Below are 18976 nucleotides of genomic sequence, written 5' to 3'. Positions count from 1 at the left end.
GGTTAAGGATCTATGTGATTGAGATTACTTCATTGGAATGCTAGTAAAACATTTACAGGGCTATTGTTTTCCCATTGTACAGTTCTAAAAGATACCAGGATTGCTGCATTGCAAATAACTGCAATCTTCAGAATTGTCATTACTGACTAGTTTCAAGTCATGGCTTCTGTGCTATCTTATGACATGCAGGGCTGTTCTGTGTATAGTAGAGTAGTTAAACAGATTCCAGGTGTGCTTGTTAAGGATACCAGCTACAACCAAGGAACTGCATGTTTGGTCCACAGGACTCAATTCAGCCAAAGGCTCTTCTTACTGACCTTTAACATAAACAAAACAACAACAACAAAAAAGTTAGAAAACAAAGAAACCAGTAATTCTCCACAGGAAGCCTGCCAAACCTCTCAGGCAGGAATATAGATAGTGCTTGCTGCTTTTGCCAACCTTTGCTGCCCTAATTGTAGCACAGAGTGGTCCAGCAGCCAGCAGTATCAGAGTCAGAGGAAGCATCAGAAACCCAGATGCTCAGGTCTATATCAGCACCACCTCAGAACTTAATTGTGATAACTCCCCAGTTCAGATGATGTTGTTTCTAGACTTGCATCTGCCTCTAGTTAAAGATGAGAATAGGGAATGCAGAGGCTGCAAAGTATCAGTAAGGAGGGGTAAAGATGGGTTACACAGTGGAAGCAAATACAGTTGGGTACCAAGAATCGAGTCTGATATTCTACAGCATAATAGGAAGACTACATTTAAACACATATGTCTATATATGTGGATAGATAGGTGATAGATGCCTATATGTGTCTGTGTGGTTGATATATATATATATATATATATATATATATATATATACATATACATATATATATGTGTCACAATTTAAATGATATAGAAACATTTTAAGCTTCCAAAAGCTTCCAAACATGTCACATTCAACACAATAACTAAAGAGATAGAAAAGCCAATTGCCATAATCTGATCATCATAATATATATATATATATATATATATACATATGTGTGTGTATGTATGTATGTATAAAATTATCACACTACACACAGTTAATATGTTATTGTGTCTTATAGAAAAGCACCGGGTGAGGACTGGTCCAGCCTCAGTTCAGCCCTGTGTGGCCAGAATCAAAGAAGGAAGAGAGTTCTAGACTTCTGCCAGTAAGGTGGAGAGGGACATTTGGCCCTTTTTCTAGTTCTAGGGGAAGAATGGAATGACACTGGGTAGAAACTATGATAAATCAACAGAGAAAGGGTAGCAGTGTGGGAATTCTCCCTCCTCCATCCATGTTGACTAGAGAAGATGTACAGAGCCTGGAGGGATATTAAATGCTTACTTCAACTAGCGTTGGATTAGAAACAGAAGACAAACAAAACCTGTGTCCTATGCCACTGTAAGAAAGCTGGACATGCAGCCAGTTCCTGATGGATTCCTGGACCAGTTCACAGTTCAGCTTCTGCAACCCTGGGAAGGCTGTTTATGACAATTATAGATGCAGCTGCTTCTATGTTTAGCCAAGAAGCAAAGCCAATTAGTCTGGGATTGCTGCCCCTGCTTGTTACATACAAGAGAGCTAGCTGACAGTGATGTCCTTTATTCTACCCTCTCTTATTCTTGAGAGGAAAACTTAAGATTCAGAAAGGGACAAAGCTTTCATTCATCCTGGCCAGTTAATTAGGACTCAGTCTGACCAAGTGTGAAGAATTCAGAATGCTTAAGCAGCTTGCCAAGTCTCCAGAGTCTTCTCCAATGAGCCAGGGAGTGTTTCCAGACATGGCTTGATTGTTTTGTCTTAATAAACTCTGTCAGATACAATCTCCATTCCTACTACACATCAGCTTGTCAAATGTATTTCTTTTTTCTTATGCTTGGGAGTGAAATTACTAACAGAAAGCAGAAAAAACTTTTCTCAGTTTGGAAACAGTGGGAGAGGGACAAAGACATCTATTGACCACCGCTCCCTAGCGCCCCCCCCCCCACAAACACACACACACTCTCATGCCCACCTTCAAGATCCAGAAGTGAGATTAAAATTTTAAAAGAGGGCCAAGGATATGTACATCTAAGCAGTCCTAACCTAGGTGTGGCCTGCCCACCATTGACCTATCCCAATCTGGGCTTCAGTGTCATCCTGGAGGATGATCTCTCAAGATAATAGAGCTATGTTAAATCTCTTTCCTAATTGCAAGCTTATCTATCATCTACCTGGGCCTTCTCCTTCTCACAGCATGAGATTCCTGGAAGAAATTCCCATTTTTAGGGGCTCCATTGTTTCAATAGTCTGATAGTCTCTTTGAAATGTCTTCATTTCTGCCTAGCCAGTTACAGGTACACAAAACTTGATCCCATCATGTTTCATTATGTTCCTGCCAGCTGTTTGGGATTAGAAAAAGCACATGTAAATCCAAGGTCTCCCAGACAGTTTTTTGAGAAAGTTTGGATGCAGCTGGGATCCGCTGGGGTGTTTCTCTGGCACCTATGTGCTCCTGATTAACAGAGCAAACATCAAGCCCTACCTCACTGAGTCATGTGCCTGAGGGTCTTGGTCTCACTGAGGTTCCTCACTTACTGGGTTTCCTACCTAGGCCCTTGATGTTCCAGGAGCCATTGTGTTTGGTCTTCGCCCACTTCTCATTTCCACAAAAAAAGGAACAGAGTCTATTGGCTTCCCTTTTCTGTCAGAACTTTTCAGGGAGGTGCTCTCTGCTTCCATACCTATGTCACCCCAACCTAGGTACTGTTTGAGGACCAAAAGAGGAAGCATAACAGGACCTGGACCACACTTGAGAAATACTAGTCTAATGTGTTGAGTCCCCTACCTCATCCTATGGCCACCTCCTACCTTTTCCTTTCCTTTCATGCTTCTCTACCTCAAATCATTTCCTCATTGTTTCTCACAACCACAGGATAAAAGGGAATTAGATTTCCTCAGCATCTGGCTTTGGGTCTTAGGAAAGAACTTCATTTATGTGAAATAACCATTCTTACCAAAGATCTTTTAGCCATACAACCCCATAGGCCCTTGAAGTTCATTCAGTCTAAAGAACATGAGTCAGATCAATCAAGGAATGAGTATGAAGACTTCTGCCTTGAAAGTCATAGGTCAGGTTCACTGGGTAGCCAGCTTTGCAATGGAAAGAAGTGATAAAATAATGATGAATTGGGGTCAACACAGTAGTCAACCACAGTAGTCAACAGGTCCATGCTTTCCTCGTGCAAATGAAGATTGATACAATAGCAGACTGGATTATCCCTCACCCTGGGTGGTTTGTGGATGTCTTGGGCTGTCTCATGGAATCAGCCATCTGACCCTTTCATGCCAAGACCAACTGGAGCTCTTCTTGACTCCTCTTCAGATGCTAAGCCGTGCTAGCACAAGCCAGTAAATGTCCTTGTTTCTTATCAATACACTGGAATGTATTGGGCTTCTAAATTTAAACCACTGTTTTTGCATTTCCTCCAGCCACCAGTGGCCATATTTCAAACCTATAGGCATTACTGTTAAAAGTAAAGTGAGCATTTGCTGAAGGAATTTTGGATCTTTAAAAGGTAAACGTCACCCAAAGGCAAGTGAGTGCACCATAGGTTGGTGCTTTGGTGCTTTTTCACCTCCCTTGAAGCCTAGTGGTCTGTGTGAAGTCTAACACACTGCTGCTAACAGAATTTAGAATTTAGAAATCTGAAAAATAATATACAAATTATTATGAAAATAATTTTGTAACACTTAAAAGTATAAGTGACATGACAGAAAAGGGTAGAGCAGAAGTTTCTAGTTCAAGGAGATGATAATATACTAGGACAAAAGGCATGGTGATATTGTGGACTAGATCCTGGAACAGATGGGGGTAATGAGGTCCACAGTCACATCCTACTTAAAATGCCTATGAAACTATCTTGACATTTCTCTATCAATTAGAAATTTTTCAAAATAAAACAACTCCAGCTACTCTACCACCACATTCTTTTCCCAAGCAGAGACTGTGAGGGGCAGTAAACAGAAGGGTCTGGGGCCAATGAAATGACTAAGCAGACAAAGCACCTGCTGCTGATGTTCTGAGTTCAGTTCACAGGGTGTATCCCAAACACTGCCCCATCTGTCAAAGAGACCCTCCTCCCATCCCGATTTTTGCATTGATGTTCATAAGCAATATTAGTCTGAAATTCTCTTTCCTTGTTGAGTATGTGTGGTTTAGGTATCATGGTAATGGTGGCCTTATGGAAGGAATTAGGTAGTGTTCCTTCAGGTTCTATTTTGTGGAATAATTTGGGGAGTATTGGTATTAGCTCTTCTTTGAAAATCTGGTAGAGAGACTCAACTCTTAGAAGTTGTAGTCTGACCTTAAGCACGAGCCATAACAAATATGTGACCACTTGGTGCAATACTATGCAAAGACAGACGCTGGAAGTAAATTATCCCCTATAAGGGCCATACATAATTTTCTTGACCACCTCCAAAAGCTAATTAATAGCATCTTCAAGGAGTTACCATACCTCAGTCACAAGACACAGTGTTTCTCAAGCACTAGTAAATAAACAAGATAGCCACAAAGCTACATCCACAAAGCCAAAGGTCACTTGGTCTTACTTGTCATCCCACTATGGACAATGAAGATTCTGTCTGGAAAGGATCAATGTACCACCCATTCTTCTTTGTGAAAATTCCTTCTTTTCAGAATAAATTAGATATGTATCAATGTCACTTACCTACAATTGGAAATGATAGGTGTTTCCTCTGGGACTACATTGTCCCATTCTTCTCTGTTTCTGTCCTTATCTTTTGACTAGAGCCTTCTAACCTTGCAGTTTACCTTGTACAAGACTAACTCGTGGTGAAGCAGCTTTGTGTCAGTGAAGTCCTTGAGGATAGAATGCTTGTAGGGGAGGACAAGAAGTGGAGAAGAATGGGATTTCATCTCTTAATTGCTGGTACCTTAATTGCCAGCTATTTCCAAACCAGTATACACAGACTTGGACTCAGCTGGAAAACTAGTCTAACTTCTTTCCCTGTTTTCTTTCTAGTGGTGAAATTAAATCATGGCCTTGTGCATGATTTAGGAGTATATCCCTATTCCATGGATTTTTGAGACACACACACACAGACACAGACACACAGATACACACACAGACACACACAGAGACACACACACAGACACACACACACACACACACACACACACACACTGGTTTTCTGCCTTAATTTTGGTGACATTAAAAACAAGTGCACAGTGCCAAGCACTGTGTTACACGCCTTTAATCCTAGCAGCCAGGAGGCAGAAGCAGGTGGAATCTTTCCAAATTTCAGGCCTGCCTGATCTCTATAATGAGTTTCAGGCCATCCAAAGATACATAGTGTAATTTTTACCTCAAGATGAAAGAAAGAAAGAAAGAAAGAAAGAAAGAAAGAAAGAAAGAAAGAAAGAAAGAAAGAAAGAAAGAAAGAAAGAAAGAAAGAAAGGAAGGAAGGAAGGAAGGAAGGAAGGAAGGAAGGAAGGAAGGAAGGAAGGAAGGAAGGAAGGAAGGAAGAAAGGAAGAAAGGAAGAAAGGAAGAAAGGAAGAAAGAAAGGAAGAAAGGAAGAAAGGAAGAAAGAAAGAAAGAACAACTGTATAATTTGGGAGGCTGTGAGTAGCAGAAAGTGTTCAAGGCTACCTAGGCAAACATTGTCTCAAAAACAGAAAAAACAAACTGAAATATACTAGTTTGTAGACATAAAATGACTTTCATCTCAAAGAACATTATTTCTGGAGTCAAATATGAATGACCATGTCCTGGGACCACAGATTGATATTACTTCAAATATGATGTTTAGACATGACAGCAGTTTCATGAACTTGTGACACTTATAGAACAAAAGATATCAAATACACTGCTGGGAACTGGGTGATGTTGTCTCTGCTACAGGTTTCAGCTGCTGTCTAATTCTATTCTTAGCTTTTTGAACAGAATAAGCTAATGGTCTGTTAAGTTAATACACCCCAAAATGTCTCACATGTTAGTCTCAGGATGTTCAGTCAGACCCAAAGGTGGACATGAATGAATTTAAGAGAGTTAAAAATACCCCACGATAATCTAGTTATTGACCTAATACTTCCAGTTCTCCACAATTACAGGTCAAACCAGATAATCAGCCTTGCCCAACAATTAACATGGGTGTGGTTTTTCTTCTGAGAACTTCATTAAACATTTCCTTTTTTTTTCATTCCACATTTTCAACTCTGCTTTCCTTTATTCCTCCCTTACCAAAACCATTTATTCAAATTGTGTAAAAAAAATAAATAAAGCTATGATGGGAGGAAATGTTGACATGAATTCTTCAAAACAAACAAGCGGAGTTTGGAGCTTCGAGTACTAATTCATTCAGCAGATACCTGGGTCACTCCTATGCCCATCACTGAGGATGGCAGCAAACGGCAAAGTACCCAGTTAGCATTACAACAGCGGTAAAGACAATAAATGGAGCAAATGCATATATTGAAAATAGAAGCAGGAAGGGAAAAGTAGATCAGAAATTACAGATGGGAGTTGATTTTAAAATGTTAGCTCAGAGGCCTGGGAAAAAGGTCTTGCTTTAGTATATGTAAGACCTCAGTCCAGTCCCAAGTACAAAGGGTCAGACAAGTTCAAAGGACTAAATTTGGATCCCCAGCACCCAAATAAGAGTCAGGTGTGGTTGTCACATCTGGAATCCCAGTGCTGGGAGCGAAGTTCATTGTCTAGCCACTCTAACAGACATGTGAGATCCATGTTCTATAAGACTCCCATCTCAACGGATAAGGACTGGGGAAACAGCTCAGTGAGTAAAAGTACTCATTTTTTAAGCCTAAAACTGAGTTTGGTCCCTGGATCCAACGTAAGATAAATATACACATACATGTGTACACATACATGTGTACACACACACACACACACACTATTGATAGGCTGGCATGCATCTGTAATCCCAGCACTCCAATAGGGAGATGGGAGATTGAGACAGGAAAATCACTCTTTAAGCTTACAGTCCAGCAAACCTGGAGTAACAGCAACAAAAACAATAGAGATTCTGTTTCAACAGGGTAGAAGTTGACTGACTTCCCAAAATTGTCTTCTGATTTCCACAGGTATGCTGTTGTACACACATGCCTGCACTTTAACTAACTAACTAACTAACTAACTAACTAACTAACTCCCTCTCTCTTTCTCTCTCTCTCTCACTTCTGAATTAAAATATCAATTATAGAAAGAAAACAATCTAAAGTGCACTAAGAATTTTTCCCTATTATGAGTATTTGCTGATAGGTGATAGGTAAGGGAACATCATTTTTCATTGGGAGTGACCACCAGTAGACTGCTCAGGCCCGATAGTAGATGACCCAAAATCCATGTGCACATGGGCAGCACTACGTGCATTTAGTGGGTTATATTGTTTAAAAGAAAATGAACATGAAGTTGGAAGGGAAACATATCAGAGAATGGGAAAAGGAGAGGGAGAGAGAGTCAGAATGGATGTGGTTAAGATGGATTATATATGTATAAAGTTTTCAAAAAGTAATATTTTTAAAATAAAATTAAAAAAAATAATGTCATGGCATAATTCCTTACAGAATCCCATAATTCCTTAAAGAACAATCTAAAAGCCTACCACTAGAGAAAACTATAGAGTGTGAAAATCCTCACAAAAAGGATAAAACAGATCATTTGACATCCGAAAAAAAGATTGGGACATAGATTTTGAAAAAGAAGCCACATCAAATTATAGCCACCAGGTAAGTCATCTCCCTGCCAGTTAAACTGCCCCACTACCTAGACTTGGTTCCCAAAGAAACATTTGACATTCCCTCCTCCCACCTTACCTCCTGCCCCTCAGCCTGGCCCCTATACCTAATTCTGACATACTCCTGCTGTTCAGGTACAGGCATATTAGTCAGAAGACCAGAGAGACCCTGCTTCACAAAAGGCGAACCTAGTCACCAGTCCACATCTATAATTATTCCAAACCCAAATGCATAAATTCCAGGGTAAGAACACAATCGACAACAGCCAGGGGGATATGGCACCACAAGAGCTAAGCTATCCTAAAACAGCAAGATGGGAATATTTCAGTGCAGCTAAAGCACAAGAATTCAACCTTAAAAGTAACTTATGAAGATAATAGAGGTCCTTAAAAAATAAATAAAAAGTCCTTTTTAAAAATCAAAAAAAAAAAAAAGACAAACAAAAAAGTGGAGGAAATAAATCCTTTTAAGAAAATCAAGAAAAAAATAGAGGTAAAGGAAACTGTTCAAGATTTGAAAATGGAAATAGACACAATAAAGAAAACCCAAAACTGAGGGAATTCTACAAATGGAAAATCTAGGTAAGTGAAAAGGAACTACATATGAAAACATTACCAACAGAATACAAGAGATGGAAGAATCTTAGGAGTTGAGGACACAATAGAGGAAATAGATCCGTGCATCAATGAAAATGTTAACACCAAAAAATTTCTAACCCAAAACATCCACAAAAATCTCAAACACTATGAAAAGACCAAACCTAAGAATAACAGGAATGGAAGAAGTAAAAGATTCCCCACTCAAAAACTGAAAAAATTATATTTAACAAAATCATAGAAGAAAAGTTTCCTAACCTAAAGAATGACATGCCTAAAAAAAGGTATAAGAAGCTTAGAAAATACCAAATAGATTGGATCAGAAAAAAACAAAAAACAAAATCCCCATGCCACATAATAACCTAAACACTAAGCATATAGAACTAAGAAAGAATATTAAAAGCTGCAAGGGGAAAAGGCCAAGTAACATATACAGACACACCTACTGGAATTACAAATTTCAACTGGGACTTTAAGAGCCAGAAGAACCTGAAAAGATAGCTTACAGACTCTAAGGGACCACAGATGCCACCCCAAATTTCTATTCTGAACAAAATTTACTATCACCATAGATGGAGAAAACAAGATATTTCAGGACAGTCAAGTATACAAACCACATGAAGTTCAACAACAAAAGAGAATTACACGTCATTTTCCCTCATGAGCAGTGATGTTCAAATACAAACCAAATTCAAGAACACATCAAGATCATCCATCATAAACAAGTAGGCTTCTTCTCAGAGATGCATGGTTGACATGTGAAATCTGTCAGCGTAATCACCATACAAAGAAAGTGAAAGGAAAAATTACACTATCATCTCATTAGATGATGAAAAAGCTTGATAAATTCCAAAATAAAAAAATAAAAATGAAAAAAAATATAACCACAACATGATTTAGCATGTGGTTAAAACACATGCATGCTCACAGACAAATGTGGGCACATGAAGGCACATGAGCACACATACCCACATACCTCCTGTATGTTTTTGTTTTTAATTTGTTTTTATAATGAACAGACTTTAAGTTTTTAAAAATTTATTTTTATTTTCAAATGTAGGGGAGAAGCTGGGAAAAGTTCCTCAGGGTTGCATAAAATAAAGTTTTGCTCCAGTTTTAGTGTTTCTAGATTTAATTTGTATCGTAATAAAAAAGGGAAGAGAGGAGAGGAATTTATTCCACATGAAATAGAAACAAACAAACAACAACAACAAAAAAAAAGAGGTATCGAAGAAGTCTGAACAGCCAAGAGACATGCTCAGTTATGCCAACTTTCCAAGAACCTAATGCCAGAGTATCCCAAGCATCTTTGGGAAAGGAGGTTCCCAATGGTAATCAAAGATAAAGTAGCTCATCAACATGGCACTTCTAAAAACGTCACATTGAAATGAAAAGGGCCAAACATGAATGCCAACATGCTATACAATTCCAGTTATGAAAACATGAAGCAAAATCAACTATGATGGAATCAGTTGTTGGGATGGCCAGTGAACATCCAAACTTGCTGGAGAGGTGGGGAAGGGCCTTCCTGCATCCCATGGGAGTTGGGTGGACTCAAGTGTTAATTATATCCTAAGGAGTAGGATATAATTGTTGTCTACAACTACAAAATGTGTCCAGTGAAAACATACTTCAGAATAGAAAGAGAAGTATTCCGTGGACAGACAAGACAAAAAGTAAATTCAATCTAATATGAATGGATGACTGATAGATATAGATGTTTAGATTTCTTACGACCCATTGAGCAGGTCTGAGTTAGGGCAGGAGATATTTTCTCTAACACCCTGTAAAAAGGAGCTAAGATTCAGCTGCCCAGCACTGAGAGGCAGACCACTGGCCTGTCCTATGGGTTAGACAGAACTTCTGACCACTTGGGAATCAGTCCTAAAAGGGGGATTGCTCAACCCAGGCCAGCTGTCCTGTTTTCCTTGTGGTGGGAGCCTGTGAGCTGAAGGCCAGGAAGATGGGTGGAGCAGCTCCAGCCAGCTGTGCCTGTGTCCCCAGAAGTCCTTTCCCCTGTGCCTCTCCACTAGGCTGTAGCACACCCATCACCGCCTCTACTCTTGTAAATAGTCTGAGGAGAAGAAGCAACCTGAACTTAGATTAGCAGAGTAGAAAGTATCTGCCTTCCTGTGAGTTGTAAAACAGTCAGAAAACACTAGGCACTGCTCACCCACCTCTCTCTACATGGAATGCATCACAGTTTCCAGTGATGAGGTACCAACCCCACCCCAGCCCTAACTCTGCACTGAAGCAATCACACAGCCTGGAAGCACCCATCTCACCATGAGTTGGTGATAAGAAAAGGAGAGAAGAGAGAGAATACAAAAGTGTGTGCACAGGGAACTTCAGAGCCCAACCTCAAAGAACCCCAGGCACTCTATAAGGGAAGCTTTAGGCTTATAAGAGGGAGGCCAGAAAACCTATGACTTGATCACTCTAAGCAGCTACCACAGACGATGTATTCTTTTTTTTTTTTAATTCGATATAATTTTTTATTTACATTTCAAATGATTTCCCCTTTTCTAGCCCCCCACTCCCCAAAAGTCCCATAGCCCCCTTCTCTTCCCCTGTCCTCCCACTCACCCCTTCCCACTTCCCCGATCTGGTTTTGCCGAATACTGCTTCACTGAGTCTTTCCAGAACAAGGGGCCACTCCTCCTTTCTTCTTGTACCTCATTTGATGTGTGGATTATGTTTTGGGTTTTCCAGTTTTCTAGGTTAATATCCACTTATTAGTGAGTGCATACCATGATTCACCTTTTGAGTCTGGGTTACCTCACTTAGTATGATGTTCTCTAGCTCCATCCATTTGCCTAAGAATTTCATGAATTCATTGTTTCTAATGGCTGAATAGTACTCCATTTTGTAGATATACCACATTTTTTGCATCCACTCTTCTGTTGAGGGATACCTGGGTTCTTAGACGATGTATTCTTAACAGTTTAAGCCTTGAATATTAAGGATCTCAACTCTCAACCTATTTGATTTTGTTCTTCCAACAGTAGGTGAAGTTTTATCTGTTTAGCTACTGATCTAAAAATAGCATTATCTCAACCCACCATTTGTTTGTTTGTTTGTTTGTTTACGTATGATACTTGGAATTAAACCTAGGACCTCACACATGGTAAGTAAGCTCTCTCTAGCTGAGCTCCATCTCCAGTCCTCTTTTTATTTTATGTTTTGAGATAGGTTCTCACTATTGTAGATTCTTCTTCAACCTCCTCAGTAGCTAGGATTACAGGCCTGCCACATCAGATCCAGGGACTATCCACTTATTATTATAGAGACTTTCTATCACCCCTTCATCTCCTCTCTATTTCAGATCAAGAAATCAGCAGCCATACAAGCAGAGAACAGGCCCCCCAGCCTCCTCTGTCAGAGGGAGTCATGTTTCTCTCCTGGACAGGTGGACTGCTTTATATTCCATGCAGCCCTGTGGCTCAGCTCTTCCTTCTTGTTTTTGTCAGGAAACAAACTGCTCTTTCATGCTGAGCTGAAGCCTGTCACCTCTCCCCCACTTACAGCTCTGCCTCCACGTGAGTCAGATGAAGACCAAGTGGACTTTTTGCCCAAGAGTAGTCTCACCTCTTACTGTACCTAACTGGAAGCAGTCCTTACAGTTTCTGAAAGTATGCTGCAGTACTGTGTGACCTTTGGGGATCAGAGGTGCCACTCGCATGTCACCTACTCTCCCAATGAATCTGAACCAACTTTATAATAGAGATATGACAGGCAGTATGGTCACAAATGTCAACATGCATACCACTTCTCTCCAACATGCTCCCATCCACTTAGTCTGCCCTGGACCTTCTTTCTAGTGAACAAGGATGGAATAAGGAGGGTTCCCCCTGTTTCAACTCACTCTATGTAAAACAATGGTCCAAGAGTGGATCCCCAGAAAAATCCAATGTCTGCCCAGCATTCTGCTCAGAAAGACATGGCCAGATGAAGCCCTCTTTCCTGGCTGGCTGGTTGGTTGTCTCCACTTTCCTATTTAACTAGGAAACATAACACGTGTTTGACGATTTCTGCTTTACAAATGACAATTGCTATTCTTGCCACAAGTGCTTTACCTGATTGGGAAGCATGAACATTATTACTCTGGTACTCATACTTGGATTAGGTTGTAGCAATGTCTCTGGGCCCCCTATTCCAACACTGAACATAAATACTCATTAGTAGTATTGTTAGTAACTGTTAGGTTCCTGCTGATAGGGTGCAAGCCAGAGCCCAGACTCAAAAACAGAGCAGGGACGACACAAAGGTACCAGTACCTACCACCCCCAATATAATCCTTCTTGGTATCCTTTGAGGGCCCAGGGCCTTCCAGTGTTCCTCTCAAAACCAGATACCTTCACTACCAGCTCCTTTGTCACAGGGTCCTTTTCAAGCACAGAGAGTTAGAGAGTGAGGTTGAAAGAAGAAATACTGTCAGCTATCTGCATAGAACTCAACTCTACCCTATCCACTCACTCCTATGGTCCACAGTGAGCACTGGCTTGCTTGATCTTGAGCTGGAGGGTGTGCCAGCCACACACTATCCACTTGAACATATATTCTGCCTGAAGAGAAAGGGAAGTACGAATTTGGTTAAGGAACCAGTGCAAAGGAACCTCAGGGTGCTACTGCCCCAAAGGGCCAGACATGGCTCTCCGAGCATGTTTACCAGAAGTCCAAGAATAGTCAGAGGAATGAGCCTCCAGGGACAGATGGGCTGGCAAGGGTCCAGTGGGCACCAACAGAGACCACAAAGGCATCAGGGAACTTTCTGGGGTCAGACACATGTCCTAGATTTGTGTATACTCATTGAAATTATTTTATACACATAAAATAAGTCTTTTATCATATGTTAACAATACCTCACTCCTGGTAAGTCGGTGGAAACTATGTACCCTTCCAATCAGGGGGGGAAGTACCAGACCCACAGTGAGACTCCCTTAGGGCAGAGCCAGAACAGACATAGTGCTTGGATGTTCATCCTCAGCTGCCTGCCCTCTCACTAGCTTGTCCCATAGCCCCTGCTCCCTATCCACCCCTCCAGCATCCACACTGATGCCAGAGTGGGAGTCCTGGCCTTACCCTTTCCCTGCTTATGTAAACTCACCCCTTCCTAGTGTTCCTTGTTTCTAAACAGAAAAGCCTTGTTGGACCTCATTCCCTCTGACTGGTGCTGTCTTCCTGGTCTAAGTAGAACTCCTTGTCTGTTTAAATCCCAAAGGGATCTCTCAACTAATATCTATTGGCACCCATCTCTCACTCCCCCATCTCACTTTCTACATTAAAGCAATCTGACCTTAAATATTGATCACCTCTCATATGACCACCAGCACAAACCTTAAAGCTTAAACCTTATGCAGTGCTATAGCCAGTGGCACCAGCAGTTAACAGATGTGGGAAGTGGGGTCAGACTGAGTGAACATTGGTCCTAAATGTTACAAATACACACAGACTCTGAAGGACTGCTGTACACATTAAGGAATATAAGAGGTTATTATTATATGTTGAAATTACATTTGATAGGTTAAATAAAACTTATTAAAGTATTCAATGTTTGGATTTTGTTGTCACTGCTTTGTTTGTTTATTTGTTAAACAACTGGGTCTCACTGTGTAGCCCTGGCTCTTTTTTTCCCCCAAGATTTCACTCTGTAGCCCTTCCCGGCCTAGAACTAGAGTTGTAGACCAAGCTTCTATTAGAAAGCATAAAAGACACATGGGTACATCTTAGATCAATATACTGGGCAGCCTGTTGCAATATCCACTTGGGGCTTGGTCACCTGTTGTCTCCAGTCCCTAGGGTGGCCTGGTCCAGGAAGAAGCCTAGGATGGTTTCTTTAAGGACAATGAGTAGTTACATAGAATGCCACACACTTCCCCACTCCCCCAAGATCAACTCACTCTCCTTTGACAAGGAGGAGGCGGTCTGGGACTATGGCTGGGATTGAGGATAGGGTCTGCAGGAAACTGAAATAACAGCTCTGCTCAGAGCATTCCCAGATAGTGACCCTGCTCTCTATCAAGTGATCAAGTTTGAACTCTGAGGATACAGGAAATTAAAGACGGATTGCCCTTTCCCTTTCTGGAGAAACAGGATTCAGATGTCACGGGTATTTTAGGGTCCAGAGAGCAAAGAGTTCTCTGTTGAGACCAGACTGCATGAAACAGGGAACTTGGAGTGAAAGGGGAAGCTGTGGAAGAGGGCCCTGGAAAAGAGGAACTGGAAAGAACAGCAAGTGTGAAGAAGGAAGGGAGAGCCAGGGCGGGGGGAGGGGGGGTTGGGGGTGGGAGGGGGAAGCTCAGCAGGGGATGGGCGAGGGAGTGGGACCAGGAGTTGGCCAGCTCTTGAAGACCTACTAGGCAAGGACGATAGAAGTTGACAGAAGAAGGCGGGCCGGCAGTTCCGAGGAGGAGGCGGGGCCAGGATTATAGCTGGGAGACGGACGGAAAAGGGAGGAGTGGCCGCCGGAAAAGGAAGGGCCAGGAGAGGAGGGCTGGTCCCAGACTCACAATTGGGTAAAAGCCGCACAGTGGGAGCAGCGTCTGTTCTGCACCAACTCCGAGTACTGTTGGAGCTCCATCCCTTAGTCTTAGCCAACCATGGGCAGCCCGCTGCGCTCCTTGATGTTCCTGCTGGCCTTCCTGGCCTTGACCTGGGCCGCGACCCCAAGGCGAATGCTGGGAGCCCCAGAGGAGGCAGATGCCAACGAGGAAGGCGTGCAGCGAGCGTTGGACTTCGCCGTGAGCGAATACAACAAGGGCAGCAACGATGCGTACCACAGCCGCGCCATACAGGTGGTGAGAGCTCGTAAGCAGGTACGTGTCCCCGCTGTCCCCTGCTCTCCGGATGTCTCCGGGCCGCTCTCGCCCAGGCGCCCATAGCTAGGGCGCGGTTTGCATCTGCGGGACCTAGTCAACGCCTGTGCTTCTCTTGGGAGCGGTCCTCCCCTTCCCTTCCCAGCTCTCCTCTATGTGTTAGCAGGGTCATCCATCTTTTGTTTATTCCTGAACCCAGAAGAGCTCGGCGGGTGGGTACCTGCCCTCCCAGCTCTATTTTTTTTTTTAATATTTTTATTTTCTATATTCTTTGTTTACATTTTCAAAAGGCCGCTGATCTGAAGTACAAAAGATGTAGGTCAAAGGCTCCCTGGGCGGAGCTCAGCCGCCTGGGGTCAATGTCAACTGCTAATGACCTGGGAGAAGGATAAGTCGGCTTCACAGCAGCCCTCACTGAATAAGCGCCCTACTTGAAACTTATTCTGTCCGACGGGCAGATTTCATCCCATCCATCCAGTAAACACTTGGCCATGTTCCGATCTCTTGGAGCACGTGTACCTGGCTGTATGTTTATAGACACTTATTTGTGTAAATACTTTCAAAGTAAAAATATCCGGAAAACAAGGGCATCCTCTACATATCCAAGATTCCATTTGGAAAATTGGGAGTCCACAAATACTCCGTTCCTTCACTCAAATCCTCACTTAGTTTGCTGGTCTCCATTATGGACTCTGCTAGCAAGGGCTATTTCTATCCAGCCTGGCAGCCTGTTTTTTCCTGAGCAGTGCCGATGCTGCTGCCTTACTGCTCTTAGCAATGTGGGATGGTCCAGACAGCTGTAGTGATCGGTCCTGTGCCACATAATGAGGTTCCCTGAAGCCATGACTCGGTTTGTGATGGGGTGGACCTCAAAGGTAAATGACCCTGTGATGCTGCAGCCACATTAGCTTGTACACATGCTTTCTGATTCTCCACAGTGTCCCCAGGGCACGTTTCTCAGAAGGGGCCCCTATCCTTAAGGGACACATGACTGTAGATTGGTGTCTGAGATTGACTGTAATGTTTGTGCAGGTCACCAGGCAGGCCCCCTTGGGTCTCAGAAGGTGCTGTCTAGCTGTTCTGGGAAGCCTTACTACTTGTGGCCCTGGAATATCCTTGGGAGCAGCCTCAGGGGTTTTGCTAATTGTCCTCCAGATAGGACAAATCACCCTCCACCCACTGAGTAGATAACAGCAAGAACTGCTAAGGCCCCAAAGTTGACCCAAAGGAGGCCCAGATTTTAGACCACAAAGGGTTGTATGTCAGTGTGTACAGCTCATTTCTACCTTCTCTTGAAAATACAAACAAGTTAATTTTTTTTAACTTGCTCCATTTCTCCTGCTGCGGTGATCAACAGTCATCCACTTCCCAGCTACCTTGGACCTTGATGGCCAGTGCACCTCTGAATTGTGGCAACAGTTGGAGCAGAGTCTAGGAAGTTACAGGCTATTTGGTGTGCAGGTCTCATGTAACTAGGAGGAAAATCAGGACATCCCACAAGTCAAGAGCTATGTTTCTGGTCCCATGGGGCAATACCCAGAGCCCTGCCCTCCCCACTAACCCCTCCCCCCAGGTCCCTGAGTCTGCGCTTCACATTTCCGACAAGTTGGTCTGGTGTGCCCCATTATGGGGGGGAGGGACGAGTGCTATTCTTAAATTGCAAATAGAAGACCTACAGGTGAATGACATGCTTGAGGAAAGTCTGGAGAATGTCACTAAAGGAGAAGACATTTAAGGGCTGTCTGTCCTCTAACTTGAAATACCCCTGTGTGTGAAGCATCCCATGTCCCTCTTGTCCCTGGAAGGAGGGAGTCTTGGGTAAATAAATGTGTTCTATCTAGACTCTAGGTTGCGTAGTGTGAATGGGGAAGATCTGGCTCTCTTCCAGCGGGACAGTGTCTGAGCCTAAGGAGCGGCAGTCCCCAGGATTGAGTTAATCCCACACCGCAGCCCTGAGCCTTTCTTTGCTTATGCTCGGAACAATCGTACGCTCCTAGAACACCCTGGCTGTCTTTCCTCAGACTTTTCCTTCCTGACTCACTGGAAGGTTTGTCAGTCCTAGCTTCTGCCTTCTGTGCTCTGCGTCTCCTCTTAACTCAGCTAAAACAACTTGTCAGAGTTGCTCAGAATAAAAGAATTGCCAACAGAGCCTGAGGCCACTTGTCTGGAAGATTTAGCTTGTATTCTCTGTGGGTGAGATTTCTGGCTGCTTATGAATCCAGGCGTAAGTCCTAGGTAAACACTTCAGGTCCGCGATGGAAGGCAGCTGTGTGGCAGTAACTTGACTGGACTGTTGAATCTTGCTCTTTTCACTGTAGCTCGTGGCTGGAGTGAACTATTTTTTGGATGTGGAGATGGGCCGAACTACATGCACCAAGTCCCAGCCAAATTTGACTGACTGTCCTTTCCATGACCAGCCCCATCTGATGAGGGTATGTACTTGATTTGTGGCTAAAGGAAAAGTCATGCAGGCAAAGGTGTTGATAAGTCTTACATTGTGTGGGGAAGGGCAGGAGGAGAGAATGTTGGTTCATGAATGGATACAGGTGTTGGGCACATGTAAGTTCATGCCAGTGCAGATGTGTGCCCATGTAGGAGTGGGGTTTATGTGCACATGATTAATTTAAATGCTGAATTAATTTATCCTGGGAATTGGGGTATTCATGTACAATTATCCCTACTGAGTGAGAGGCAACTGCAAGTATTCTTGCTGGGGAGAAAGGCTCTGTTTGATCCTAATCAGAACCCCCATGCCAAGACCACATTGAAGAGAACAGAACCTATTTAATGGTTGAAATCGTCAATGCCTCTTCTGCCTTGTCTGCAGGGATGTGATACCATGGTTGTAGTGATAGCTACATTTCCCTTATCACCCTTCCCCTATACCTTGCCAATTTTAGAGGTGTGTCCCACACCTGTGCTTCTTTCCTGGTGGCCCTCTTAGTACTTAGGTAGAGAGCTCATGGGCCCTGAGCCTTTTCCACTGCCTTGACCTCTAGGGCTCCCACACCTTACACAGGCTACTCCTTAACAAGCTGTGGATGTGGAGCTGAAGAAGGCTGGGGCTGAAGAATATGGTCTTGTGGAGCCAGGAAAGGGGATACAGGCCATCCAATTATAGGGATGGACAGACCCTGCTAAGTGTCCTGGGACTCAGAAGGGAGAAGGGTTTTTCTTCCATCATTGCCTACACCTGCTCCTTCATCCTGGCATGGGTCCTTGTCTTAGCTGTAGCTTCATGCTGATTGTTCCTCTTTGTTTCTTTTTGCAGAAGTCACTCTGCTCCTTCCAGATCTACAGCGTGCCCTGGAAAGGCACACACTCCCTGACAAAATTCAGCTGCAAAAATGCCTAAGGGCTGAGTGTAGTAGGATCATGCAGCTTGTTCCTTACTTGTATTCCTTCCCTGTAGTGTTTCATCTCTCAGAAGGGTGCTCTGGATCTGGAGGGCACCTCCAGTGTGTTTGCACCAGGAGGGAGGTTCTCCACATCTGAACAGCTGCCCCCTGGTTCCACACTTCTTGCAATACCTGTCATGCCTTGCTCAATTAAAAAAAATCCTTTGGCTCTGTCTGAGTTGTTTCTGTCTCAAGATATGCAGCAAGGAAACCCAGAAAACAGGAAGTGTCTGTGTGTGTGTGTCTGTCTGTGTGTGTGTGTGTGTGTGTGTATCTGTCTGTCTGTCTCTCTCTGTGTGTGTGTGTGTGTGTGTGTGTGTGTGTGTGTGTGTGTGTGTGTGTAGAAAAACAATAGCCAACATCCCAGGCAGAGAGATAACCCAGAGCCCAGACAGTACCAGTC

At 43.1% G+C, this 18976-nt stretch overlaps 1 protein-coding gene across 1 annotated transcript; it reads left to right on the top strand.

The window, feature by feature from the left end:
- Nucleotides 1–14820: 14820 nt before the first annotated feature.
- Nucleotides 14821–18746, top strand: LOC127686025 (cystatin-C). The gene is made up of 3 exons (XM_052183838.1): nt 14821–15175; nt 17494–17607; nt 18447–18746. The coding sequence occupies exons 1-3, from the start codon at nt 14960–14962 to the stop codon at nt 18528–18530; spliced, it is 414 nt and encodes a 137-aa protein (XP_052039798.1). The 5' UTR covers nt 14821–14959; the 3' UTR covers nt 18531–18746.
- Nucleotides 18747–18976: the final 230 nt, after the last annotated feature.

Source organism: Apodemus sylvaticus, chromosome 5, assembly GCF_947179515.1.
Source record: "Apodemus sylvaticus chromosome 5, mApoSyl1.1, whole genome shotgun sequence".
NCBI lineage: Eukaryota > Metazoa > Chordata > Mammalia > Rodentia > Muridae > Apodemus > Apodemus sylvaticus.
Note: the sequence above shows the minus strand (reverse complement) of the source record. Positions and strands in the feature narration are given on the sequence as shown.

Excerpts from the sequence above, each read along its gene's own strand:
- LOC127686025 (XM_052183838.1), top strand. The coding sequence starts at position 14,960 with ATGGGCAGCCCGCTGCGCTCCTTGATGTTCCTGCTGGCCTTCCTGGCC. Across the intron at positions 15,176-17,493 it reads TGGTGAGAGCTCGTAAGCAG|CTCGTGGCTGGAGTGAACTA; the intron begins GTACGTGTCCCC and ends TTTTCACTGTAG. Across the intron at positions 17,608-18,446 it reads ACCAGCCCCATCTGATGAGG|AAGTCACTCTGCTCCTTCCA; the intron begins GTATGTACTTGA and ends TTCTTTTTGCAG.